Source organism: Podarcis muralis, chromosome 1, assembly GCF_964188315.1.
Source record: "Podarcis muralis chromosome 1, rPodMur119.hap1.1, whole genome shotgun sequence".
Classification (NCBI taxonomy): Eukaryota; Metazoa; Chordata; class Lepidosauria; order Squamata; family Lacertidae; genus Podarcis; species Podarcis muralis.
The window spans coordinates 12,302,851-12,330,655 of NC_135655.1; the positions used below are offsets into that span (position 1 = coordinate 12,302,851).

The 27,805-nt window shown below is 46.3% G+C and overlaps 1 protein-coding gene and 1 long non-coding RNA gene across 2 annotated transcripts in view; one reads left to right on the forward strand and one right to left on the reverse strand.

The window, feature by feature from the left end:
• LOC144326673 (uncharacterized) overlaps positions 1-22,276 on the reverse strand; it is a 58,479-nt gene extending 36,203 nt beyond the window's left edge. Inside the window, exon 1 of the long non-coding RNA XR_013391651.1 lies at positions 22,140-22,276. This is a non-coding gene — a long non-coding RNA (uncharacterized LOC144326673). The remainder of the gene's footprint in view (positions 1-22,139) is intronic.
• On the forward strand, positions 704-22,936 carry GPR132 (G protein-coupled receptor 132). The gene is made up of 2 exons (XM_028746637.2): positions 704-853; positions 21,412-22,936. Exon 2 carries the CDS (start codon positions 21,429-21,431, stop codon positions 22,428-22,430), a length of 1,002 nt encoding a protein of 333 aa, XP_028602470.2. The 5' UTR covers positions 704-853; positions 21,412-21,428; the 3' UTR covers positions 22,431-22,936.
• Positions 22,937-27,805: the final 4,869 nt, after the last annotated feature.

A 27,805-nucleotide genomic window follows, 5' to 3' on the forward strand; every position in this document is an offset into this window, starting at 1 on the left:
AGATGGCGAGGCCCCACCTACACCTCCCTCGCAAACTGCCAGCGTGGAGCCGAACCAAGCCGTTTCAGAACAGACTCAGACCACTCCACTTGCGGAGGCTCCACCCACAGCAGCGGATCCAGGGGAGTTGGTGCCAACGCCACCTAGGGTCGCACCACAGCCTCAGCGAGAACTGTGTGGCCCTCCGGACTTGGCTACCAGTCCCCGGCGGTCTGGCAGAGTTTCCAAGCGCCCAACTTATTTAAAGGACTATGTTGTTGGACAGGTATCACTGTTGGTCTAAGTATGGGAAATGTAACCGATATGCTTTTGTGCTTAATGGAACCATTACGCGTAGTGCTGTATATAAGGAAACCATTACGATTGTAACTAACGCCTTATCTCGGTGGGGAGGGGTGTTATGTAGTGTAGTTTCAACCTGGGCCAACAGGGGGATACTGTATATAGTTTTCACTCAGGTCTGTAGATAGTTTTCACTCAGGTCCGCGGCAGTTATTTTAGGCGGGAACTCTGGGCTGTTGTGGTTACAATGTGACAGCCGGCTGCCTATAAATACAGGCCGGCTGAGCTGTTCACTGCCAGTTCTATTCCAGCTTACCATAATAAAGAGCTACTTGAAGAGATCGCTGTGCCGGCTGCTATGTCAACCCACGACTTAACACCTCCCTTTGTTTGGAGCATGAGCTAACACCACAACTGACTGTTACTTCCTGGCCCCGGTTTCATGCATGTAGGGGGAGAGAGACAAGTCGATGCCAGCAGTAGCCGGAGGACCTCAGCTTCTTCTTATACTCCTTCGCGAAAAGAGAGCCCCAAGGCACTTGAGAAGAACCGGGAGCTGCTGATCGCAAAGGTAAGCCATCGCTAGTGTTTTCTGACACTGGCATTTTTTGACACGGGTGCCCCATTCGGTGCTCGACTGGGGTTGCCCCTGTGGCGAAACGCAGCGCCACCCTTTCCAGCCTTACTCAGAAGCCTGCCTTACTGAGTCCAGTGAGACTTACTCCCTCGTAGAGAAAGCAGCTGTAGGCTGAAGACAGGCAATTATATGCACACATAGATAATACATAGGTAATAGAGAAGCACCGTTGCTCAACATTACCACATGCATCCTCGTGATCACGCTGACGGAGAGGTTTTTGTGACAGTTCTAATACCTTCATAGCAGAGCACATGTTTCGTTTGAGACTGGGAATGTTTTCTTTGTAATTCCGTTTCACATTGGTTTTGCATGCCAGCTTTTGGGGGGGGGGGTGAGGGGAGGAGAAAGGGTATATATAGTGCTATTTCCTAGGAAAAGAGGTGAACTCACCATGAACTTGTTCTCTTGTTCTCTTATCGTGGCAATGGCGCCCAACCTGAGAAGTGCCAGAACTGAGTTCTGGTGAGTTCCACCTGAAACAAGCCCTGGGTATACATTTTTGAATACAAATATATAATCACCCCGAAGCTTCATGGGTGCGATGCAAGAGGTCAAGGTGCTTATCACAGGAAATAATGTGTCTGTCACTTAAGATCAGCTCTCACAGAAAGCCACTGCCTGTCTGGAACCAAGAGCTGGTGTAATGTAGCGGTTGGAATTCCCAGGAAAAAGATCTGTGAGACCCAGGTTCACATCCTCACTCTGTCCCAAAACTTGCTGGGTGACCTTGGGCCGGTTTTTATCTCTTCCTAGCCTACCTCTCAGGGTTGTTTGTCATGATCAAATAGGTGTGTGGTTAGAACATTTATTCAGTATGAATTGTAGGGGCTGCAAAATCCGGATTGGGAGAGTGAGATTGTGATGGCTGGATTTGTGCATTTGGCTGAGGAGCTGTAGCTCAGCAGGAACTTCCAGGCAACGTGTTTGTTGATCGTTCGTCCTGATTTTGTTTTGAGGAAGGTTAGATGAAGCTGTGTGGAAGAAAGTGAGACCCCACACTTTCCAGTGCATTTTCGTGTCACTTTCTTTATTGCAAAAAGTCTGATACTTTGGGGAAGCGGGTTTCTTCAAGACTTCCCAATCAACTTAGACTTGTTTAACCTTAATTTGTTGGCATGTGATTGAACCCCTTACAAAAACAGTGACATCGATGTCTATTTCTTTACATACACAAGATCCCAAGTTTGAACCCCATTTAAACATTTTAGGTATCTGTCTCTGCTGGGATGTTAAAGATCTTCTTGCCAGTCAGCAAAGACTGTGCTGGGCTAGATTCAGCAGCTTCAGAAACCCAGTATGAGTACCTTGGTTTGCATGTCAGACCAGGGAAGTCTAGCTTTAAATTCCCAGTGCTCAGATTTATTCAAAAGGCGCCAGGTGATTCAAATTCCCACTCAGCTACGAAACTTACTAGGTCAGCTGAACTTAGGGAACAAGCTGTACTACCAAAATGATTAAGGTTTTAAATGACAATTTTAGGTTATATTTTAGTGATCAAGATTTAATGTATATTTTTAACTGCCGCTATATCTGAATTGTCTGTTATACCCAATTGCAATTCAATGTATTCCTGTTGTGTGATTTTCTTGATATTTTAAGTGAGCCACAACTGGTCTGTGACCGTAATAATAAAACTGAATTCAGGTGAGGCTAGTCATTATCTCTCAGCCTGCCCTACCTGACACGGTTGTTGTAGAAGAGGGTAAAATGTAAGAGACAAATACATGTGTGCTGCCCCTAGCGGCTTGGAGGAAAGGCAGGAAATTCCTGTAGCAAATAACTAAATCTGTATGCTCACATGTTTTCAGGCACAAAATCTTATAGCCATCTCTGTACTTTGGATATCTGCTTGTTGTTGGGCTTTTTTACGTAATGTTTGTATGTAAATTGCTCCCCTTTTGACCAGTGACATCAGACAGCCAGGACTATCTGCTAACTGGGCAACGGGTTTCCCACCCAACCCTTTTTTTTCCTGAGGGTGCATGGAGGTAAAGAGTCTATGGTCACATCCACAGCATACATTTATAGCACACTTACATCACTTTAGGAGGCATGTTTCCCCCCACCCCCAGAAGAATCCTGTGAACTATAGTTTGTTAAGGGTGCTGGGAGTTATAGCTCTGTGAGGGGTCCCTTAGCAACTCAAAGCACGCTTAACAAACGACAGCTTCCAGTATTCTTTGGGGGAAGCTGGGGGGGGCGTTGTTCAGGGGGTTTCATTGGGGTTTTTTGTTGCTGTTCATGGTGTTATTTCTTTGTACCTTTATTTTTAGATCTGACTATGATGGAAACTGTTCGGTTTGGCTGCGTATTTTCAAAGCGTTTTATGTATCGTTCTTGACCACTTTCCTTCTGTTTGCAATTATGTGAATCTTTTAATGTGGTAAATGGCCTGGAGCGTGGTTTTAACGATGGAAAGATACAAATAAAATGATGGTGATGACTGTTTGAAGTGGTATACGAGTGTATCTTGTGGATGTGAGCTTAGTGGTGGGCTGACCCTGCCTAATTCCAGCTCTGAATTAAGAGTAATAACAATAATAAATAATAATAATAATAAGTTTTTATTTATACCCCACCCTTCCCAGTTCAAAAACCGGGCTCAGGGCGGCTAACAACACATTTAAAACACTTAATTGTAAAAGCAGCATAAAATACAATATAAAAACATGAATAACAATAAAATTCAAAATTCAGATGGCTGTGTCTTCTCTGGAGCACAACAACCCAGGGATCCTCTTTCGTTGCCTCATCTTTATTTCACAACCGGGGTTGCTTTGTACATTCCACCCACTCCATTAGCTTTTTAAGAAAATGTGAAATTGAGAGTTGGCAGGAGGCTTTTTCATTCTTCCATCCTCCTCCCAGATGCACCTTGCCTTTCTTCCCTGTGACTTTGCTAAGGGCTCTGGATGATAAAAGCCTGGCACCATGATTATTGCTTCTGCGTCCCACTTCTCACTTGTGGAGGGGCCTTACCCTAGAGGTCAGGGACAAACTTTGCACATCCCTTCCTTGTTGGACAGTTGCCTATTTCTCTGCTCTGTAAGTTGACTCACTGCTGCTTCCTTTCCCAGTCCATGGTTGCTGTAAGCTTTGTGTTTTCGTTTTAGTTTGGGCGTGAGCTAATTTGCACTTCCTTTGGATGATTTAGATCTAGGGACATTCACAATATACACAGAGTGAAGAGCATCTGAAAGCCCTTGATAAACATCCCCATGTTATGATGTTCCCCAAGGGCTGTTTGAAAGCCCTGTGATTCCCGACAATGGGGGCTTCAAAGGGAAGCCTCACCAGATGTAATGATGACATTTGGTGATTGACAGGTGGGTGGCCCTGCATGCCTGTCAACTTTGGCTCACTGGGATGTGGGTGGGGCTAAAAATCAGGCTTCTCCGGCCAGAACAAGTTCCCTTAGAGCCTCTTCATTGGTTCTTGACATTCCAAAAAGAAGGCAATTCATCCCTTCCACCCACCTTGGTGCATTACTGATGCAGCAAGCTGGGAACTATCTGCTTTCACTTTCGATATGCTCAGCTCTTCTGTCTGTGGGTGGAGTGACCACTAGTGGTGAAGCAACCGCCATAGCTATGGTTTGTCAGATCAGACATCCCACCTAACCATAGGTGGTGCGCAAGCTACAACTTGCAAAGCCACTTGAAAGCATGGTTGCTAAGTCTGGTTGGAGAGCATATCACAGAAGCTTCTGAGATCTGCGCACATCTGCCCTGTGTTGCAAGCCACTGACCTGCTTGTGGTAGTAGCCTTCTCAGTGAAGGGCATTTAGATCCTGGGCTTCCTCTGCCAACGCATGTGGCCCATTGGATCCTCCTGAGAAGGACAAGGTATAAGAGAACTTCCTGTTCCAGACAAGCCTTTCTTGATTAACAAGGTATGAAGATCATAAGAAGAAGCAATGGCCCATCTAGTCCTGCATCCTGTTCTCACAGTGGACAACCACATGCCTCTGGTGCTGACCTTTAAAACCGTAAATGGCCTCGGCCCAGTATACCTGAAGAAGTGTTTCCACCCCCATCATTCTGAGGTCCATCTCAGAGGGCCTTCTGGTGGTTCCCTCACCATGAGAAGTGAGGTTACAGGGAACCAGGCAGAGGGCCTTCTCGGTAGTGGCGCCTTCCCTGTGGAACGCCCTACCATCAGATGTCAAGGAAATAAACAACTATCGGACTTTTAGAAGACATCTGAAGGCAGACCTGTTTAGGGAAGCTTTTAATGTTTGATTTTTTATTCTGTTTTCATGTGTGTTGAAAGATTCCCAGAGTGGCTGCAGAAACCCAGCTAGATGGGTGGGGTATAAATAATAATAATATTTATTATTATTATTATTATTATTATTATTATTATTATTATTAACCCACAAGCAGGACCTGAACACAAGAGCTCTCTTCCCTCCTGTGGTTTCCAGCAACTGAAATCCAGAAGCATTGCTGCCTCTGACCATGGAGGCAGAGCATAGCCATTATGGTTAGTAGCCTTTGCTAGCTCACTCCTCTATGAAAACCATCTGTGTTGGTGGCTATCACTGCTTCCTGTGGCAGTGAGTTCCACAGTTTAGCTATGTGTTGTATATTGTAAAATGTATTGCTTAATCAGCCCCACTGCCCCCTCCTCTAAGCAGTGTGCATAGAATCATAAACTTGGAAGGGACCGCAGATATCATCTAGTCCAGCCCCCTGCAATGCTGGAATCTTTCGCCCCACATGGGGCTCAGATCCCAGGACCTTGAGATTAACATTCTCATTCTCTAGCGACTGAGCTAGCCCTTGTGGAACAGTATCAAATATTCAATAGACAACACCAATAAAATTAAACTTGGAAACAGATAGACATAATGAAATGCATCAGGGTATAGATAAATAATCAGCAGTTTTTAAAAAAACGGTACAATACAATACAATACAATATGATAATCTTTGTTGTCATTGTCCCATACAGAACAATGGAAATTGAAAAAATCTACATCAGACATTCAAAAACCAACAAGCCTACTATCCCAGCTATCCCAGCCTGGTTATCCCCCTAAAAACTCTGATACCCCATAATTAAATACAATATACTCCCATAGAGACTACCTTACACTGCGTTTAAAACCAAAATCGCATTTGGAACTGTTTCTCAGGCGGTTAGGGTGGCACTGTGGGTTAAACCACAGAGCCTAGGACTTGCCGATCAGAAGGTTGGTGGTTCGAATCCCCGCGATGGGGGTGCGCTCCCGTTGCTCGGTCCCTGCTCCTGCCAACCTAGCAGTTTGAAAGCATGTCCTGCACTGTCTCTGCAGCTTTCTTGTGACACCTGGAAGCATAGATTTGATCCAAGCTGGGAAGAGTGCACACCTAATAACATTACATTTCTGGGTAGGCTCACTTAAACTTTTTAACAGTCGTCAAGAACAGCACAGCAAAAAGGCACCAGCCTAATATCAAAAGGCAGGGAGTTTCAGAGAACAAGTGTTGCCACACTAAAGCACTGGTGGTCTCTCGCAAGTGCAGGACAGAGATTATATGGTGCTTGCAAAAGTGTCGGTTCCACAGATCACAGCAGTCAAGTCCTACTCAGAGTAGACCCACTTGAACGAAAGGCTATCTTTGCTGTGCTCATTAACCTATGGGTGTACCCTCCAGAGGATTAAGCATTGGCATCAACCCCCAGATCCTTATAATACATACTGTTGCAAAGTATTACTTTCCCCTTGAGATGGTAGGCAAATGAATCCTCCAGCAACTAATATTCTCAGCTGCCCTTTAAATGTTACAGAAACCAGACATGACAGGGGTTTGGCGTGGGATGGAACCCATGAGGAAGACTCTCACTCTCAAGGTTCTTTCGCCTCGCTAGCCTGTGGGCAGCGGAACCAAGCTGAAAACACCATTTCTTTGCAACCAGATTGTGGTTGCTGAGCTTTGTGAAGAGGAAAGAAAGTTTTGCTAGCTGCCTTGTGGTTTGGTGTCTCCAGGGCCACCCATGCCCAACAGAGTGCAGAATACCACAGGCCCTTGTAGAGGTCTAGAAGACATTCAGGTATCTACAGTGGTACCTCGGGTTACATACGCTTCAGGTTACAGACTCCACTAACCCAGAAATAGTGCTTCAGGTTAAGAACTTTGCTTCAGGATGAGAACAGAAATCATGCTGCGGCAGCAGGAGGCCCCATTAGCTAAAGTGGTGCTTCAGGTTAAGAACAGTTTCAGGTTAAGTACAGACCTCCGGAACGAATTAAGTACTTAACCTGAGGTACCACTGTATCCGTTTTGCTCAGGAACTGGGCAGAGACAGCAGAAGGAAGAATAACTGGGTATTACCTTGGAGTGATCATTTCAAATATTTTCAAGAAATCTTGTAGATACAGCTGACAGACAGATAGTTGGATAGATTTATTCTGTATTCCTCTCTGTTCCTCCCCCCACCCCGGTCCTTTTAAAATTCTTTATACCTCTCTGGTCCTTTTTTCTCCCTGTGTGAGAGGCAGGGAAGGGGAGCTCTCCCAGGGTGAGAGGCTGGGGGAAGAAAGAGATGCTCCCAGGTGAGAGCTGGGAGGACACACCTTTTTCTGCATGGGAGAAAAGTTAAGATACAGTGGTACCTTGGTTGTCGAACTTAATCCGTTCCAGGAGTCCATTTGACTCCCGGGACTGTTCAAAAACCAAGGCGCAGCTTCCGATTGGCTGCAGCAGCTTCCTGCACTCAATCGGAAGCTGTGTCGGATATACAGCTTTGAAAGAACGTTCAAAAACAAAAACACTTAAGTACGAGTACCAAGGCGTTTGAGAAGCAAGGTATGACTGTATATCTGTGAGAGAGGGCTTCACATTTTTCTATCTCTTTTTCTTTCTCTCTCTTTTCTTCCTTTCTTCTTTGTTTACATTAGTTTGTTTTTTTACTGTACTATGCAAAAGTTTTAATAAAACCTCATTTTTTAAAAAAGGAATTGGGCAGAGATGCTAGCAAGCAAATGAGAACAAGTTGTTATCTAATAACCCTGGAATGTATGCTCCTAAGGTTCTTTTGTCATGTTAGTTTCCCCTGTAATTCTCATAGTCAACAAAGATCAAATTAATTCCCCATTGTCATCATCCTGTATCTATACCATTGCGTAGTAAACTACGCCCAAGGCAGATCACAACTCGGGCGGGGGGGGGGGGGGTTCCCCGCAATTCATAAGTTACAGAATACAACAAGCTGCTTTCTTTTTGCTTCATGTTTATTTTTATTTAAAAGAAAGAGGGGGAAATAACTCAGGGTCCCTTCTACAAATCTATGATTCAATTATTCTATGAAATAGTCGGTAAGTTAGTGAAAACCTCTCATCCAAAAATATTCCACAAAATTGAACTATACCCTTAATAAGGTCTAACAACAAAATGCAAAAATAAAAATAATGCATCACCAAAAATTAAATCTGGGTGTCAACAGAAGCCTTAAACACCACACCACCCTGATCACAGAGCAGCTCACAAAATATACTATTACTATAGCCTTTCCAACCTGGCACTTTCCAGATGTTCTGGACTGCAAATTCCCATCAGCCCCAGCCAGCGATGGTGGGAGTTGGCATCAGGAGGGCACCAGGTTGACAAAGGTTGGAAGACGAGGCGGTAAACAACTAAAAACTGGATCAGTTCATAACCCAGTAACCTAACAGTAAAGTCAACAGGAAATTTGGTTGCCGCCGTTATTTCTTCACACACTCTGTCTGTTTTTATCTGCTCTCCCACCCTCCTTCTCACACACTGGCAACCTGCGTTACCACGCTGACATGCATGGCCTGGTGTGATTTCCTGCTTGGTTCAATATCTAAACACCTCCGTTCTTTTCACTTTCCCCTACAGCAACAGGACTGACTCTAAATTTGAGCCAAGCTGGCACCCTTACCCAGAAAGGCAACAGGCAGCAGCAACCTAGCCCATGCCAGCCACTGTTTAAATTTCCCACAGTGCCTATATTTCTCAAGAATATTGTGGGAAATTAAAACGGCAGGTTCCAAACCCCAACTGGGAGGCCTCCATCTTTGTTTCCCACAATGCCCCGGGAAACGTTACGTTAAGGGCATTGTGGGAGATTCCTGGAATTGTACCTGGCTAGGACCTTCTGCATGCAAAGGAGATGCCTCACCATTGTGCTACGGTCCCTCCCAGTGATTTGGGAATCACTGCCCCTAAGGCGTTAGGAGATAATATCGTTACAAAAGTTGCGTGCCACCCACACCCTCTGCCAAGCTGCAACAAGAGCCCATGGGGTGCCAGGCATTCACTCAGGGTCTGTGTTCCTTTGTAGAATTGAGACATGGCAGAAACTGTTGTAGTTTTAAGAAATATGGCTTATTCACCTATTTACACTTCAGTCCAGATCTGACAGCATGGTCATTTCAGGAGGGGCTTGTCCCTCACAGCAAAGCAGCTCTGGAGTCCAAGGCATCTCTCCCAGCCAGCCTTCAGCCAGCCTGCCCAAGATGAATCCCAGTCTTTATTCTCCCTTCTTCTTCCCAGAACACCCTGCTAAAAACTCTCTTTTCACCTCTCACCCAGTTAACCCTGCCAACCTCCCAAAGCCCCAGTCTCTGTTCACAGCTCAGGGCAAGGGGAAGGACAGTTTTCTTGCATTGTCAATGGCCCTGTATGTATTGTTTCTTAATGTCCCTAACTTGGCCAGGTCATTTTGCATAGGCTAGCCCAGGAATTCCTCTGCAGCTTGTATTTATCCCTTCATATCCCACTTATTAATTTCTAGGGTTTAGCGCTGCCCCCCATCTATAACAATACAGTGGTACCTCTGGATACGAATGGGATCCGTTCCGGAGCCCCATTCGCATCCTAAAGTAAACGTAAGATGCAACTGCACATCTGCGCGGGTCGCGTTTCGCCGCTTCTGCGATAGCGTGTGACGACATTTTGAGCGTCTGTGTGAGCAGCAAAACCCAGAAGTAACGCACTCCGTTACTTCCGTGTCGCCACGGAGCGCAACCCGAAAATATTCATCCCGAAGCTACTTCAACCCGAGGTATGACTGCATTATGCAGTTAAGAACTCTCCCAAAGAGGAGCTTTGGGGCATTTTTGAGTGGGCTTTGAACAGATGTTTCTACTATTTCCACATCCGCTTTCATAGAACGAGATGCCTGTTCTCAGATCCTCTTTTTAAAACTAAACAAAACGTAGGAGCTGCTTCCTTAACACTGAAGAGAGGAACCCAGTCATCTTGCAGACATTGGGTGGAACTGTTGGGACTGTGTGACTTTTTAGTCCAGGGAAAAGGCAAGTAAGAGGGGACAAGATAGAAGTCTATAAAAGTCTTGTGAAAAGGAAAGTGGTGAGAAAATGCACATGAAAGTGTGGAATATACCCTGCTTTGACACAGCTCCATTTAACCACTTTGTAAACAAATCAAGATAAATGCTCATCAAATAGGCAACTTTGTAGAATCATAAACAGCCCCACATAAGCAAATCAGGACAAGTGCTCATTGATGTATAACCTCCCTGCAAGCAAATCAAAGAAATATAAGAAATGGAAGAAAGGGGAAATCACAAAGGAGGAGTATACACAAGTAGCCAGTGGTTGCAGGGTGAATGTCGGGCTGGCTAAAGCTCAGAATGAGCTCGGGCTTGCAAGAGAGGCTAGCAATGATAATAATAAAGGTTTCATCGGATATGTCCAAACAAGAGGAGGAAGAGGCAAGCAGTAGGTCCTCTGCGTGGAGAAGATGGAGAAAGGTTGTTGGGGACTTCCAGGTTGGCGCCATCCGAGCTCCAGAGGGAATCTGCTCGACAGGGGTCGGGTCCTGCCGCGCCGGCGACGCGGGGACCCTCAAAAACCATGGGCGCGGAAGCCCGTGGACGTGGTGACTCGGCGGGCACCGTTTGCGCCCCCCGACCCGCGAAGGAACCTTTTTAAAGGCTACAGAGCGGTGGACGGGGAGCGGCGCGGTGCTGTGAGTCCTCTGCTTCCCCTGCCGAGCGAAGCCGCATGCCATTCGACGGAAAGCGCTGACTTCTTCTTCTGAAAATTTGGACTAAAACTAAAAACAACAACCCGTGCGTAATTTGGAAATTGGACTAAAAACTTTTTTGGATTCGGTACGAGCGGGGGAGGTGCAAAGAGGAAGTCCGTCTCCCCCCCCCCCATTGTAAACAATTTAAAGCAAGGATTTGACAACTAAGGTCGAGAGAAGAGCCTTTTCTTTATTGGATAAAAGTTATTAATTGCACGGATTGATAGTATAAGTAATTGTGCCGGAAGATAAGAGCTAACTTTCTGAGTTAAAGTCCCACCCCTCCCGGGACCAGGAGTGATCCGCAAGAGGAGCCTGCTGAGGAGACACAGAAGATTTTGACAGCTGTCAAATTAGCTGTCAAAGTCGGAAAAAATAGAGAACTTTATTTCTGATGTTCTTGCCGGTTACATTAGATACAATATAGTTACAAGCTGTTGAAATTAAAGAAGTACTGAAACAAATTAACTTGACTTTTGGGTTGGAAGTGAAAGGAATACTGAATAACCAGAATCTTTCTAGAGGGGGTTCAGGGACATTACAAGAATGGAAATAGGTCGGAAAATACTAGCTGACCTGGACGAGGTCGCTTTTCTCTTGGGAAAGTTGCGAAAGTTGCATGAGCAAGGACATGTTTTGTCTACATGTGCCATAACTTCGAAGTCAACAGTAAATGTATCTACTGAGTTGGAAAAGGACTTGACGTACAAAACCCAGGCAGCTGAACAAGAAAAGAAATTAGAGAAAATCGAGGAAGTGGAGAAATAGATATATGCTGAACAGGAGGAGCAGGAAGGAGGGGCTGCAATGTTGCAGAAGGCAAAGGAAAGCCGGAGGCCTGTCAAGATGGATATAAAAGAAAATAAGGACTGGCTGAGGAAAATTTGGTTTGAATTTAAAAATGAGGAATGGAAAGATCTTCTTTTGTGGGGATCTGAAGATCTATGGACTATAAATTTGATCAAGGTGGAAGTTGGAGCCTTTGGGTTATTGGGACTTAAAAGGATTTGAGCTCCACCTTTAAACATGGAGGCCTGGCTGGAAGGAACATGGACATTATAGGGATAGTGCCCCTCCGAGACTTGGTGTTAAATATAAAGGACTTCCAAATAAACCGGCAGAAAGGGACTGAGAGAGATTTAAGGGCCTCAGACGTCAGGTTGCCAGGCTGATAGTAGATGGACTAATGGACAATGGTTTAGGGATCAAAACCGGGGAAGGGAAGGTGGGGTTTGGAAATCCAAAGGGCATCTGATTTTCTCTATTCTTTTTTTTAATTTTGAATTGTTATTAGTATAAAATGGGGAATTCGTGGAAGGGAAACTGGGTCGACCTTAGAAAAAGTTTCTAAGCATAAATGATTGGTGCATATAAGTTAAAAGTTGATATATAATTTGAATTAAATATAATAACAAATTAAGGTTAAAAATTTAATATAATAAATATAATAACAAATTAAGGTTAAGAATTTAGGGATAAGAACTTGTTGGATAAATATTTGGACATGGAATACAAGGAGGTGAGGGGAAGTTGTGGGGAAAAAGTTATTGAAAATTTGGATTGTAAAGGTTGAATCTTTTTTTTTTTTTTTGTACTATTTGAAACTCTAATAAATATTTTTTTTAAAAAAAAAAGAAAGGTTGTTGGGTGACAGCGAGAAAGCAGAACTACTCAACACCTATTTTGCCTCTGTCTTTACCCAAAAGGAAAGCAGTGCCCAAGCTGGTAAAAAGGTAAAGGTAAAGGGACCCCTGACCATTAGGTCCAGTCATGACCAACTCTGGGGTTGCAGCGCTCATCTCACTTTATTGACCAAGGGAGCCGCCGTACAGCTTCCGGGTCATGTGGCCAGCATGACTAAGCCGCTTCTGGCAAACCAGAGCAGCGTAGGGAAATGCCGTTTACCTTCCCGCCGGAGTGGTACCTTTTTATCTACTTGCACTTTGAGGTGTTTTCGAACTGCTAGGTTGGCAGGAGCAGGGACTCCTCACCCCTCACTCCTCAATGGGAGCTCACCCCGTCATGGGGATTCGACTGCCGACCTTCTGATCGGCAAGCCCTAGGCTCTGTGGTTTAGACCACAGTGCCACCCGCCCAACCTGGTAGTAACAGAATAAATGATGGAAGGAGGGAGTTGCAGCCCAAGATAGGAAAAGAGGTGGTAAGGGAACACCCATCTACTTTAAATAAATTCAAATCTCCAGGGCTTGATGAGCAGCACCCAAGGGAACTAAAGGCGCTTGCAGGGGTAATCTCAGAGCCTTTGTCTATGTTCTTTGAGAATTCTTGGAGAACAGGTGAAGTCCCTCCAGACTGGAGGCAGGCAAATGTTGTCCCTATCTTCAAAAAGGGGAGAAAAGAAGACCTGGGTAAATACCAACTGGTGAGCTTGACATCAATATCAGGAAAGGTCCTAGAACAAATAATTCAACAGTCGGTCTGTGAGTGCTTAGAAAGGGATGCTGTGATTACCTGCCAGGTGAATCTCATTTCTTTTTTTGATGGAGTTACAAGCTTGGTAGATCAGGGGAATGTTGTGGACATAGTGTATCTTCATTTCATTAAGGCTTTTGACAAAGTCCAACTCTATGAGTCTATTATTCTATGAAACACATGATAAAGACTGACCATAATCTATCCTTCCCGTAGGCTTTGTTCAAGCAAATCAGGATGAACACCCAATAAATAGGGCAGCTGGAAGAACCCATAGTTGCAAAACCCAGCCATTTCAAAGATGATCCTAAACAAAACTAAATACATAAACAACAAAAGCATCACAAAGAGGACCCATAGATATGAGTACACGAGTCCCCCCCCCCCATTTTAATACCCCTGTTGTTTCAGCAGGCTTTGCTGCTTGACTATCCTACCCGCCCCCTAAAAGCCTGCCCAACCCTGTCAATATCCTGTCCTGCACTGGCTTCTGAAGCAAGGTGTGTTAGCAACCTGACCGCAGCCTGATAGGCAGATGTTTTATCTCACAATGGATCTGGCTATTCTTCGTATAGAATAACCACAACTTAAAGACTCACAGCAACCGTTGGTTTTTCCCGCCGGGGCTGGGAAGAGCAGTAGATGTACATTCGGTGTCCAGGTGCATTGATCTTACTTTTATTTACTTATAACTTTATTTATATTCCACCTTTCTGATTCTGGTCCAGCCAAAGGAGCCCACAATATCGCAGAGAGCACAATGGATGCTGTTGCAAACACCCTCGTCTCCGAGTGGCAAGAGATTCCAGGAGTGCCTGCACATAACCAGGGTTTGGGTTTTTCCACAAGAGTTTTTCTAAAGGACTCTGAGCAACTTGCAGAGTTAATGATTAACTCTTACTCTGCCACCCACTTTTTTTTTGTCAAGGGCCACCTGAAATCAGGCCAAGGGCTGATGTTTGCTAACACCTTGTCTTCCAGGAATGGACTGCCTTTCAGCCAGGCTGCACAGGACAACTTGATGGTAAAGATCATGGGTAGGCAAACTAAGGCCCGGGGCCCAGATCCGGCCCAATTGCCTTCTAAATCCGGCCCGCAGACGGTCCGCGAATCAGCATGTTTTTACATGAGTAGAATGTTTCCTTTTATTTAAAATGCATCTCAGGGTAATTTGTGGGGCATAGGAATTCGTTCATTATTTTTTTTTCAAAATATAGTCTGGCCCCCCACAAGGTCTGAGGGACAGTGGGCCCGGCCCCCTGCTGAAAAAGTTTGCTGATTTTCCAGAGATCCCTGAGATACCTCTTAAGGTTTTCATTGAGGGATGCTTGAAAACCTTAGGAACATAGGAAGCTGCCCTACCCCGAGTCAGACCATTTGTCCATCTAGCCCAATATTGTCTACACTGGCTGGCAGCAGCTCCCCGGGGTTTCAGGCAGGAGACATTCCCAGCCATACCTGGAGATGCCAGAAACAGAACTTTGGACCTTCTGCATGCAAGGCAAATGCTCGAGCACTGAATCATAGCCCTTCCTTCAGAAGAAACTCCTTGAACAGAGTTTCAAAATCTAGATCATCAGATTGCCCAGAGTGGCTTAACTGAAAGGCAGTACATTCCTGGAGTACTGCAAATATTAATATTGTTCAGCTTGAAGCAAACGGATGCATAAAAACTGACTCCTCTTCTTGGAATAAAACATTGTCCAGACAATGTATTAAGTAGTGCATTAATGTGATAAGTATTGTTCAAAACTTTACTTGCAGAACTTTCTTCCAAAACAGGTACAAAACAATCAAAGATACAACCAGATAGTTCTGTAAGACACATGCCTGTCCAAGGCATAGGTTCATCTTCTTAGAAATAAAATAACTTATAATCAGAGCTGACAAACATCTCTCTCTCACACACACACACACACACAGGCACATTAGCCTGCATTTCAGCCAAGACTGTAAGCTCCTTGGAGTGAGTAATTTGCACATCCTTCACTCACAGAGCCTGGGAACAAAGAAAACAGCCACCAGCCTTCCAAGATGGCGATTTGCAATTGAATACCTTGATTATGTGATCTAAGGTTAAACACTCATGTGATAGAGCAGAGAACATTCTCAGTTAATCGTTAACTTAATCAGTGCTCAGAAAGCTCTTAGTATGCTGCTATGGAAAATCTCCAAAGTCAGCAATACACATTCAAGCATTCTCCATTTTGGTGTCAGTTAAACAATTATACTTAACATGGAGGGCAGGGAGTAGGCAAATTTCAGCCTTCACACGACCCTTGGTCTAATTTTCTGGGGGTGGCAAATGGGAATAGCAGAGAGGGAAAGAGAATAAAGTGAGCACCTCCTCTTCTTTGGATCTGACTCCTTCCACCACTACCCTGTAACCCCTGGCAGATTATCCCCAGAAGATATGTCACCCTCAGCAGGAAAAGGTTCCCCAGCCCTACTGTAGGGCAACAGTTAAGTCTGGCCAGTGAATAAGCCCCCTACAACATTCCCCATGATCCTTTGCCTCATGCGAGGGTTCAGTGGCAGGTGTGCCAAGCAGAAGCGCTCCTTGTGAGACAAGTTGGTGCATAAATGAAACAGGCTGCAAAAACTTTCCCTGAAGCTGGAAAGTATCAAAACCACAAGCCAAATGCAAATTCTAATTTGTCCAATCCTCTTTTAAAACCATCTAGATTGGTGGCTGTCATGGAGCGAGTTCTCTAGTTATCTATGCATGTTTGAAGAATTTTGTCACCTAGATGCATGGAACTGAAGTGTGGGTAAACATGGTTTCTCTAATCCTAAACTTACTTCTCCACATTTCCACATCAGTCCTTGTGAAAATTCCCCTTCATTTTAGTGCAAATTCCTCCTAATATCCTAATGTTTTATTTTCCTTTTACATGATCTTGCCTAATACACACGTTTTTGCAAAACAGATTCCCCTAAGATAGTGCAATTTTGTATGTTATTTTCGCCAGCATGTGCATTTCTGGAGAACTGCATTGCAAAATTCAGAGAACCACAAATTTTGACAGGAGGCATCATTTGGGGGGGGGGTTTGCATCATTTTGGGAAGTGTGAATTGGGTAGGTTCACCGTTAAATGTGAACGCCTTCAAACGTTGTGGTGCAGTTCTCCCGCAAAGTAATGTGCAGAAAGTCATGCACAAGTGAAAATAACATACAAAAACATTCCTCTTTGGCTGATTGACATCCAATGCCCTTTTAAAATGTGTTGGGGAAAGGGGGTTTATTGGGTTGTTTTTGTTAGTTATTTCTATTATGTATTTCGTATTTTTATATTGTGGTTTTGTGTTGTAACCGCCCTGAGACCTGTGGGCGTAGGGCAACATACAAATTTAAATAAGAATAAGAATTTCTTGCACAAAAGTATGTTAGTCAAAACTGCATGCAAAAATCTGAGTATTAGAATAAATTCAAACCAAATGCTGACAAATTTTCATGAGGCTTATTTTTATTTTTATTATTCAAATTTCTGCAGAAAGGTAAAGAACTTGAATTTAAGCCTAGGGGGGGAATGAAAAACAGGGAACCAAAACGGGCAAATCTGTCCATCCTTAATCTATCGAAACGTGTTGGGTTTGGCCTTTAAGGTGCCACAGGGAGTGTGTTCTCTCTCTCTCTTTCCCTCTTTCTTTCTTTCTTTCTTTCTAGCTGGTGCCACTTGCATAATTTCTTGCACATAGTGGCACAGGAAATATAAAAGGCAGAAGGAACTGAGAAAGGGTGGAGGCCTCCCTGGGAGGGATAGGGCTGTTTACGTTAACTGAGGCCCCAGCCATTTACAACTTTCTCTCGACGACAAGGCTTGCAGTTGGTTTCTGTGTTATCGTTGCAAGAGGCGATGGTGAAAGGGCTCTTGCGCCATGCAGACGCTCTCGCTATTGAGCTCCAGGGGGCTTCCAGAAGTGGAGCAAGACCCAGGCAAAAAGTCCAGAAAGGAAGGAAGCTATGGCTTTGAAGCAGATCATGAAGCTCGCCAAGGAAGAAAATAAAAGTCGCTACCAGAGAAGAATCCCTGGGACGTGGGTGGCGCTGTGGGTTAAACCACAGAGCCTAGGACTTGCTGATCAGAAAGTCGGCAGTTCGAATCCCCGCGACGGGGTGAGCTCCCGTTGCTCGGTCCCAGCTCCTGCCAACCTAGCAGTTCGAAAGCACATCAAATGCAAGTAGATAAATAGGTGCCACTCCAGGGGGAAGGTAAACGGCGTTTCTCTGTGCTGCTCTGGTTCACCAGAAGCGGCTTAATCATGCTGGCCGCATGACCTGGAAGCTGTACGCCGGCTCCCTTGGCCAGTAAAGCGAGATGAGCGCCGCAACCCCAAAGTCGGGCACGACTGGACCTAATGGTCAGGGGTCCCTTTACCTTTACCAGAGAAGAATGGCAGATCAAGTTGATGGCTAAAATGACCGGAAGAATCAGAAATCAGGAAGACCAAAATTTTAATAAGGAATGGGGGAAATTTGTAACTTATCTTAAAAACCATTGTAAACAGTTAAAATTGTTAGTGGGATTGGAATAACACTTGTTGGTTAATGGTGAATGTTCGACACAACGGAGAGGTAAAAAGATTTGGATTATTATAAAAGATGCAGGAGGAAATGATTAGCAATAGGACCCAGAAAGGGGAGGAGGGAAGTCCAGGAGGTTCTTTGGAATCTGGTTTCTATGTTGTATGTTGGCTATGTGACTGCAAAATATTATTCTGAAAAACCATATATACAAGCAAATGCAGATGGGCTGGCCAGGGAGGGTTTGCAAATCCACTGCGACCAGAATAAGAAAAGAAGCAATGCAAAGCTGTACAGTGGTGCCCCGCAAGACGAACGCCTCGCAAGACGGAAAACCCGCTAGACGAAAGGGTTTTCCGTTTTGGAGGCGCTTCGCAAGACGAATTTCCCTATGGGCTTCCTTCGCAAGACGAAAGCCCATAGGGAAATCTCCGGGACAGTGGGGAAGCGCAGCGCGTCTTCCCCACTGTCCTCGGACCTCCTCCGAAGGCTGGCGGCGGGCAGAGAGACCTCCTCCCGCCGCCAGCCTTCGTTTCTCCGCTATCCCCGACGGCTTCTGAAGGCAAGCGGGGGGTGGCAAAGACTTTCGCACCCCGCCCGCCTTCAGAAGAGGTCCTGGACCTCTTCTGAAGGCGGGCGGGGGGCAAAAGTCTTTGCTCCCCCCTGCCTGCCTTCCCGGGGGCTTTTAAATCGCCCCGGGACAGCGGAGAAGTCCTCCGCTGTCCCGGGGCGATTTAAAAATGCTGGCGGGCGGCAGCGAAGGCTTTGCTGCTGCCCGCCAGCATTTTAAGATCGCCCCGGACAGCGGAGAAGTCCTCCGCTGTCCCGGGGTTTTTTAAAATGCTGGGGGTGGGAAGAAAAGCCCTTGTCCCCCCCCCCCCCCAGCCTTCAGAAGAGGTCGGGGGACAGACTGTCCCCGGACCTGATCTGAAGTCGGTTTCCATAGGAACGCATTAATTGATTTTCAATGCATTCCTATGGGAAACCATGCTTCGCAAGACGGAAAAATCGCAAGACGACAAAACTTGCGGAACGAATTAATTTCGTCTTGCGAGGCACCACTGTATTGGGAAATAGGAAAAGAGAAGGGCCATATATCTCAGTGGCAGAGCAGCTGCTTGCATGGAGTCCCAGGTTTAATCCCCAGACAGGGCTGGAATTTGCCCCCTGCCTGAAACCATGGAGAGTCACAGCCAGTCAATGCAAATAATTTTGAGCTAGATGGGCCAGTGGTCTGACACAGCAGAAGACAGCTTCCTGTGTTTCTATGAAAGATCAAGCGCAGCTTTCATTTGTGGGGTAAACCAGCATCAGAACCACGATGGCAGACAGCTCATGCCTCAGTCTCCTCTCGTTCTCTCTTCACTTGTTGTCGATGTCAGATGTTTGAGTTCACTGCTCCCTTGACCAACTACGTTCTTCCTGTGGGGCTGAGGAGCCCAGTTAGATCACCCCTCGCCTGCAGAGCTGGCAGCCTCTCAACCTTTTTCAAACACTCCCTTGTGGGGTGTTCCCTCAGTCTCCTCTCCTTGAGAGTCCTGCAGGCAGCTGCTGCCGCCGCCCCTGGTCTCTGAGCTGCCCCACCCTACCCCAAAGAAAGGTGCCTCCACAGAGGCCTGGAACCTGTCTGTCCATTCCCAACAGCAAGGGCTGGCGGACTGGCTGGCTGGGCTCCCTCGCCCGCTTGCTTGCTTAATCCGAGGCCAACTCAGCTCCTGGCAACCAGCGCCAGCAGCGTAGCTAGCCGCTCGGGTGCCCGGTGCGGCACACGTGTCCTGCAGCCAGGGGCGAAGCGAGCCACCCATGGGGGTGGGGCAAACTGCCCACAAGGGCGGAGTGAGCCAAGGCAGGGCATGCTGCGTGGAGCCTCTCCAGAGCCTCCCCCTCAGCTGTAGGGCGGCTGAGACAGTGGGCAGACGCAAGCCCCACGCTGCATGAAAAAGCAGCACGGAGCTTGCAGGCAGTCCGCCCACCGCCTCCCCCTCAGGAGAGATGTGTAGCTCAGGAACACTGCAGGCCCCGTGGTGTGGTGCCCAGTGCCCCCCGCCTCACCTAGCTATCAGTAGCATAGGAAGGGGGTTGCAGGGGGTACAGGAGTTATTTTTCCAAAAAAAAGTGTAGAGAGCCCAATTTTTATTTACTTATTTTAAAGGCACATATTTTGCCATTTTGTCACCCCCCTCAGTGATGACACTCGGGGCAGTCCACACCCACCACACTCCCCTTCCTACGCCACTGGCCAGCACCCCCTGAAAGGCACCATTCGCCTGCTGAGCTTTTAGCCAGGGCTGCTGCAACGAACAGCTGTGCAAGCCTTTGGGAGGCAGAGATGCAAGAGGGCATCAGAGGAGGGAGGGAAGGAAAGAGGGACAGAGGCCAGGGTTGCCCACAGCATCCCTGACCATCATTCAAGGCACACTGGTTGAAAACCACTAGTTTATGTACTTAGTTTTGCTTAGAATTGGTTTATCCAATTATTTATTGCTTTATTGAAATCGTTTTTAAAGGGCAAGATTACTCTACAACAGGGTTTCCCTAGCTATGGTCCATGAACTTCATTCAGATGGTCTGCAAATTATCATGGGATTTGCGGTTCAAGATGGGAGACAGCACTTCTGTTGCATTTAATATTCATAATGATCTTTAACCACATTTCTTTGCTTCTTTTATCATATTGTTTTTTTATTGTACAACAATTTGCATTCCATTTATCAGACAGCATCTAGCACAGCACTTTGGAATAGCTACAACAAGCAGAAAAATCATTCAGTGGTCTGCCAAGAACCTCAGCGCTCGGGCTGAGGGGTGTTGAGGAACCCCTGCTCTAGGAAATTGGGTTGAGAGGAGAGAAACAAAGAGACACAGAGATTCTTGGTGACACCACGGGTGCTGGCCAATCAGCACTATACGCAACCACCATTAAGCCTGACACAAGATAGGAACAGTATGTTTGGGGTGAGTGCATATTGTGCATATTAAATTTGAGACACACCCTTGGCTTGACACTCTGCAAGAATTTTGCAAACCTGGCTGTGATTTTAGCCTCTTGAGTCATTTTCAAAACTAAAAGTTGGAGAGCTAGAAAATTCCCCAGGCATGCTCTGTTTAGGTATTGCATTTATATTCCATACTTGCAGGGTTCAAATAAAAACAAAATCCTTCTCAAGCTGCCAGGCAGCCTCCCTTCCTGCCCCCATTGACTGCTACACATGGGCTTGACTGAGGTGTAGCCCTGGCTGCCATAGAGGTGGACTGGGGCCTTCTTAAAGGGGCGTTTGTGCAAGGCTATCCCTTGCAGATCTTCTCAAGGGGCCCCTCCCAGCCCTACCAGGCTATGCTGGGAATTGAACCTGGTACCTTCTGCATGCAAAGCAGCTGTCCTACCACTGACCGAGAGCCCTTCCCCTTTCATTAGGGGTTTTGCATAAATGGTGGCTTTCGAGGGGGCGCTTGAAGAAAGATCGCAGGCCAGCATTGGCCTGTTCCCATTCCTTAGCGCATCTAACTTTCTCCGTTTTGCTTCCAGACCTTCCAAAGGCCCAGATGAAGGACGCCACATGCAATTCCACGGCCATGCCATACAAAGACAGCCAGCATCTTCTGGTTGCGGTATACAGCACCGTCTTTATCATAGGCATCCCAACCAACTGCTTAACTGCCTTCTTGACGCTCGTTCAGATTCGCAAGGGAACCATCGCTGCCGTCTACCTCTTCGGCCTCTCCCTTTGCGAACTGATGTACCTGTGCACCCTCCCTCTTTGGATCCTGTATGTGCAAAACGGCCGCGATTGGAAGCTGGGGGCCCTATCTTGCCAGGTGACAGGATACATCTTTTTCTGCAACATCTACATTAGCATTTTATTGCTGTGTTGCGTCTCTATCGACCGCTACGTGGCGGTCGTGTACGCGCTGGAAAGTAGAGGGATACGGCGCCAGAGGACGGCTGCGATAGTCACCACCTCCCTCTTTGTCACGGTTGCTGTGATCTATTGCCCCGTTTTTTTCCAGGAAGAAATACAGCAAACAAAGAGCAAGATCTGCTTTGAAACGCCGCTCAACCGCCGTATAGCCTATTACAACGTGGCACGGTTCTTTGTGGGCTTCCTCGTTCCATTCACTCTGCTCCTTTTCATGAACTACCGGATCTTCCGGTGTATCAAGAGCAGCTGCAGCCTCAGCCCACCCCAGAAAACGAAAGTGAAGCGCCTGGCAATTGCCATCATTGCCATATTCCTGGTCTGCTTCGCCCCTTACCATGTGGTGCTCCTCATCAGGTCCGGAGTCTACTTTCTCCGCCCAGCGGAGAGCTGCAGTTTCGAGAGAGGCGTCTACACGATCTCTGTAGTGTTCCTCTGCTTCTCCACCGCCAACAGTGTGGCCGACCCCTTCCTCTACGTGCTGGCTAGCGAGAACGCCAGGCGTGAAATTTGCCGGGCTTTCGCGGCGTGTGGGATTTCGCTGTCCAGCAGCTCCAAGACGGACAGCAGCAAGGCTGACGATTCCCAAAGGCCGCCGAAGGAGATAGGAGATAAAGAGGGCAGGTAGCACCACCTCCTCTGCAAGACTTGTGTGTTAAAAAGCAAGTGGGTGCTGGCCGTTTTCTTCAGAAGGGAGGCAACACCTTCATATCTTCCCCTTGGGTCACTTGGGCTGAGTCACAACTTGCCCACTTTGGGAGATAAGCACTGCCCAGTGCACAGTGCGGTCTCGTTTGCATTGTGCGCGATGAATAGCCCTTTCAGCAAATCCTGGCTGTTATGCATATCAGGATGATGTCATGATGTCGTGATTTGCAGCTGAATTCTGGGGAATGCTTGTTGATGCACCATTGAAGGACCCCACAACACTGGGAGACCCTGCTGGTGAGGAAGCTGGTGTCGCTTGTGCATGGTTTATTATTTATTGTCCTCTGTGCCAAGAGGGAAGGGTTGGAATACAGCAATTCAAGAGAATTCTAAAAATTCAAGAGAATTTTTTTTGGTGCGATATTGGACCTTGTACAAAAACTCACAAGTTTGTATCTTGAATAAACGACCCACTTCTTCACGGCATGCTCCACGTCTAATGTTCGCAACAAACGCTGCACGGAAAGCACGTGGATCTCTCTCTCTGCATGTGGGAGTTAATGGGGGGGGCAGTCACACTAGAGCAGGCATGGCCAAACGTGGCCGTCCAGCTGTTTTAGGACTACAATTCCCATCATCCCTGAGCACTGGTCCTGTTAGCTAAGGGTGATGGGAGTTGTAGTCCCAAAACAGCCAGAGGGCCAAGTTTGGCCACCACTGCACTAGAGCAGTGTTTCCCAACCTTGGGCCTCCAGCTGTTTTTGAACTACAACTCCCATCATCCCTGACTAGCAAGACCAGTGGCAAGGGATGATGGGAATTGTAGTCCAAAAACAGCTGGAGGCCCAAGGTTGGGAAACACTGCACTAGAGCAACTGTTTCATGCAAGTGTTGATGGTGTCGTCATTTAAGATGTCTGTGTCTGCATGGCAAGATCCTTGTTCTGGCTCCTAGTTGCCAAAGAACAAGGAGGATTCTTTCCAAAGACTTTAATGTTTAGATTGCTGTGGTACATCTGTAGATCGCAGGCATCAGGCAATATATATAATCAATCCTAAACACAGCTGCTGCACCTGCCAAAGTGTTGATTTGACACTGTTACCCCTCTTTGCTATCCTATATACAGGAATAGGGCAGGCAAACTTATTTATATATAAACAAGTTTGTAGAGAGAGGCTCTGTAGAGCCTATCGCCTTCCCTCCCTCCCGCCTCATGGCTTCCAAAATTAACCTTTATATCATTGCATTTTGTACATTTTCCAGTTCTAATTACACTCATTACAAAATGGCTCAAAATTTAAATATAGAAAGACAGAAAATTTCTCATTACAAGTCTCCAGACAGCCCTGCTAGTGATGTTAATTGCTTACAATAATCTTTCAGATATCATATAAATTTACTCCATTCCTTTTGGAATACTTGATCATGCTGGTTTCGGATTTTTCCTGTCAGCTTCACCAGTTCTGCAAAGTCCATTATCTTCATCTGCCACTCTTCTTGTTGTTTCCATTTTGGGGCTAAAAGAATTCTTGTTGCAGTTGTTGCAAACATAAACACTCTTTTATCTTCCCTTGGTATCTCTTCACCCACTATACCCAGTAAAAAGGCTTCCGGTTTTTTAACAAAAGTATTTTTAAACATTTTCTTTAACTCATTATATACCATTTCCCAGAAAGCCTTTACCTCTTTGCAAGTCCACTACATGTGGTAGAAGATACCTTCCCTTTCTTTACATTTCCAGCACTCATTAGTTCTTGTCTTGTACATTTTAGCCAGTTTAAAGGTAAAGGTAAAGGGACCCCTGACCATTAGGTCCAGTCGTGGTCGACTCTGGGGTTGCAGCACTCATCTCACTTTATTGGCTGAGGGAGCCGGTGTACAGCTTCCAGGTCATGTGGCCAGCATGACTAAGCCGCTTCTGGCGAACCAGAGCAGCACATGGAAACGCCATTTACCTTCCCGCAGGAGTGGTGCCTATTTATCTACTTGCACTTTGACGTGCTTTCGAACTGCTAGGTTGGCAGGAGCAGGGACCGAGCAACGGGAGCTCACCCCGTCGCGGGGATTCGAACCGCCGACCTTCTGATCAGCAAGCCCTAGACTCAGTGGTTTAACCCACAGTGCCACCCGTGTCCCTTTAGCCAGTTTAGCTGGTGTTAAATACCATCTGCACATCATTTTCATAACATTTAAGCAGGCAAACTTAGTGAAGTGAGCATTCCTGCAATTTCTCACAGGCTCCTCCTCTACCTTTCTACCTAGGTGAAAGGGAAAGTGTCTCTGCCTCCCCAGAGGCTGCCAGGACTGGCAAAACATTCCCCTGTGGAAAGGCAGAGTGGCTCCCAGCATCTTACAGTGATGGGGTGGGAGCCATGGACAAGCACCATGGAAGAGTCAGAGGGAGACCCCGATGGCTGCGGAGAGGGAGATGGGGGGCTGGAGAGGGAAGCAGGGGCCACAACTCTCATTGCACAGACAGTCCTTGGCAAACTCACCATCTCAATTGTCCCGAATCGTCCAGCCCACCATGATAATCATGGTGGTGGTGGTGATGATTAATTACATTTGTATACCGTCCTATACCCGCAGGTCTCAGGACGGTTACAACACAATCTAAAAACACAAAATACATAATAAAAACAAAAACAACCCAATAAAAACCACTGACCATAGACAGAGCAGGCATTATCTGTGCAAAGTTTCCCAGTGTGGGCAATGGCATTGTTGGCAGCCTTCATTTGGCCCCTGAGACCAGCAGCCGTCAAGTGACGATTCTAGTTGCCTGGCTGCTAGTTCTGGACTCGGTTTGTATTAGGAAAAGAATGGAAGTTTCTAATTCATTTACTTGTCTGAGGTGCAGTGTGTGGTTATGATCACTAGAGGGCAGAAAAGGCTAAGCTATTTCAGCAGCTATATATCTGGAGGGAGAAAAAATCAGCAGTTTAACCACTCACCTTAGTATAAAGGTAAAGGGACCCCTGACCATTAGGTCCTGTCATGGACGACTCTGGGGTTCCAGCACTCATCTCGCTTTATTGGCCGAGGGAGCCGGCGTACAGCTTCCGGGTCAAGTGGCCAGCATGACTAAGCCACTTCTGGCAAACCAGAGAAGCGCACGGAAACGCCGTTTACCTTCCCGCTGGAGTGGTACCTATTTATCTACTTGCATTTTGACGTGCTTTCGAACTTCTAGGTTGGCAGGAGCAGGGACCAAGCAACGGGAGCTCACCCCGTCGCGGGGATTCGAACCGCTGACCTTCTGATCGGCAAGTCCTAGGCTCTGTGGTTTAACCCACAGCACCACCCGCGTCCCTCACCTTAGTATAGTTGTATCTAGAAACATAGAATTGCAGAGTTGGAAGGGACCCAGCGGTCATCTAGTCCAGCCCCCTGCAATGTAGGAATCTCAACTAAAGCATCCATGACATATGGCCATCTAAGCTCTGCTTAAAAAACTCCAAGGAAAGAGGGTCTGTCACCTTTCATGGGATTCCGTTCCACTGTCAAACAACTCCTACCCTCAGAAAGTTTTTCCTGATGTTTAGTCAGAATCTCCATTCTTGTAACTTGAAGCCATTGGTTTGAGTTCTGGGCATGGGGACAGTTGTTTTGTTGTTGTTGTTGTTGTTTTGCTTGCTTGCTTACTTAAATGGCTTTTTTCCCCTTGCTTACTTAAACTAGTTCCCACAAAATATCTCAAAGTGATCTCATAGTCAAAACAACCAGCAATTAAAAGAATCATAGAATAGAATCATAGAATCATAGAGTTGGAATAGACCACAAGGGCCATCGAGTCCAACCCCCTGCCAAGCAGGAAACACCATCAGAGCACTCCTGACATATGGTTGTCAAGCCTCTGCTTAAAGACCTACAAAGAAGGAGACTCCACCACACTCCTTGGCAGCAAATTCCACTGTCGAACAGCTCTTACTGTCAGGAAGTTCTTCCTCATGTTTAGGTGGAATCTTCTTTCTTGTAGTTTGGATCCATTGCTCCGTGTCCGCTTCTCTGGAGCAGCAGAAAACAACCTTTCTCCCTCCTCTATATGACATCCTTTTATATATTTGAACATGGCTATCATATCACCCCTTAACCTCCTCTTCTCCAGGCTAAACATGCCCAGCTCCCTTAGCCGTTCCTCATAAGGCATCGTTTCCAGGCCTTTGACCATTTTGGTTGCCCTCCTCTGGACACGTTCCAGTTTCTTGAACTGTGGTGCCCAGAACTGGACACAGTACTCCAGGTGAGATATGTGAAAAGAGTTGCACATATTTTTTTAAAAAGCAATTAAAAACCATTCCAAATGGACCCAGTACAGAGGCAGACTGGAATAAAGATGTGCGCTTAAAAGGCTTGAAAAGGATTTCCAAAGGGGAGGTGCCACCATGCTGAAGGCCTTGGGTCTATGCCCACTCCCAGGCTTCTGCCACCCGAGGCGGCTGCCTCACTCTTGTCTAATGGTAGGGTCGGCCCAGCAGTAATACTTCTTCCGTTGTTCTCAGTGTAGCCATTCATAACTTGTTTTTAAATATGCCCTTTTTGTCCGGCCCTTTCAAGGCGTCAAGAGTGATGTTCATAACCTTCCCCTTCTTAGATTTCTATCCCAAGAACAACCCTCGAAGGTAGGCTGAGAGAGGCCTAGGTTCAGCCAGTAAGCTTCACAATTCCGTGGGGAGCCAAACTCCCCAGTTTTAGTTAGCAACACGCTAAGTGCTGCACCGCAGAGGCAGGCAAGGATTTTTACACAGGCAAAAATGACAGGTTCCAACAAGTGTCTGGCGGGAGTGGGGAATCAAAAGAATGACACTAGATATATAATATGAGGCCCAGCTGCAACTGTCACAAAGCAGGCTGGATGTTAAAGTAGGAAAAGGAAGGGGGGGTTATTTTATTTATTTTATTTCTATGCCACTTCTCATGCAAATAAGTCCCGGAGTCGTTTGCAAACAATACATAATAAGAACATGTCAGAACATAGCAGAACATCACAAATACATTGTAGCCTTATGAGGCTTTGCCTCGGGTGGGAAAAATATTGCACCCGGGAGAGGGAGTGGGAGTCAAACAGACACTCAAGGAATAGTTTCAGAGAAAAAGCTTTATTTCTACCATCCATGAACTGGTAGAAGGAGCAAGCGTGATAACTCACAAACAAGCACGAGTTCACAGTCATTTGCACAGAGTATATATTCCCCTTCCAGTTCCCTCCCCTTTCTCCTCCTCTTCAAGAGTCCTGCCCCATGTTGAGTTTCCTGAGCATGTACAGAAAGCTCCTGTCTTGGGACTCTTTTGGACTCTTCCCAGGAAAGGGGGTGAGAAGCCAAGGGGGTCGAGGAGCCTTGCGGTTCAGCATGT

Bases quoted from the DNA above. Each gene is read 5' to 3' on its own strand.
- GPR132 (XM_028746637.2), top strand. From the start codon at position 21,429: ATGAAGGACGCCACATGCAATTCCACGGCCATGCCATACAAAGACAGC.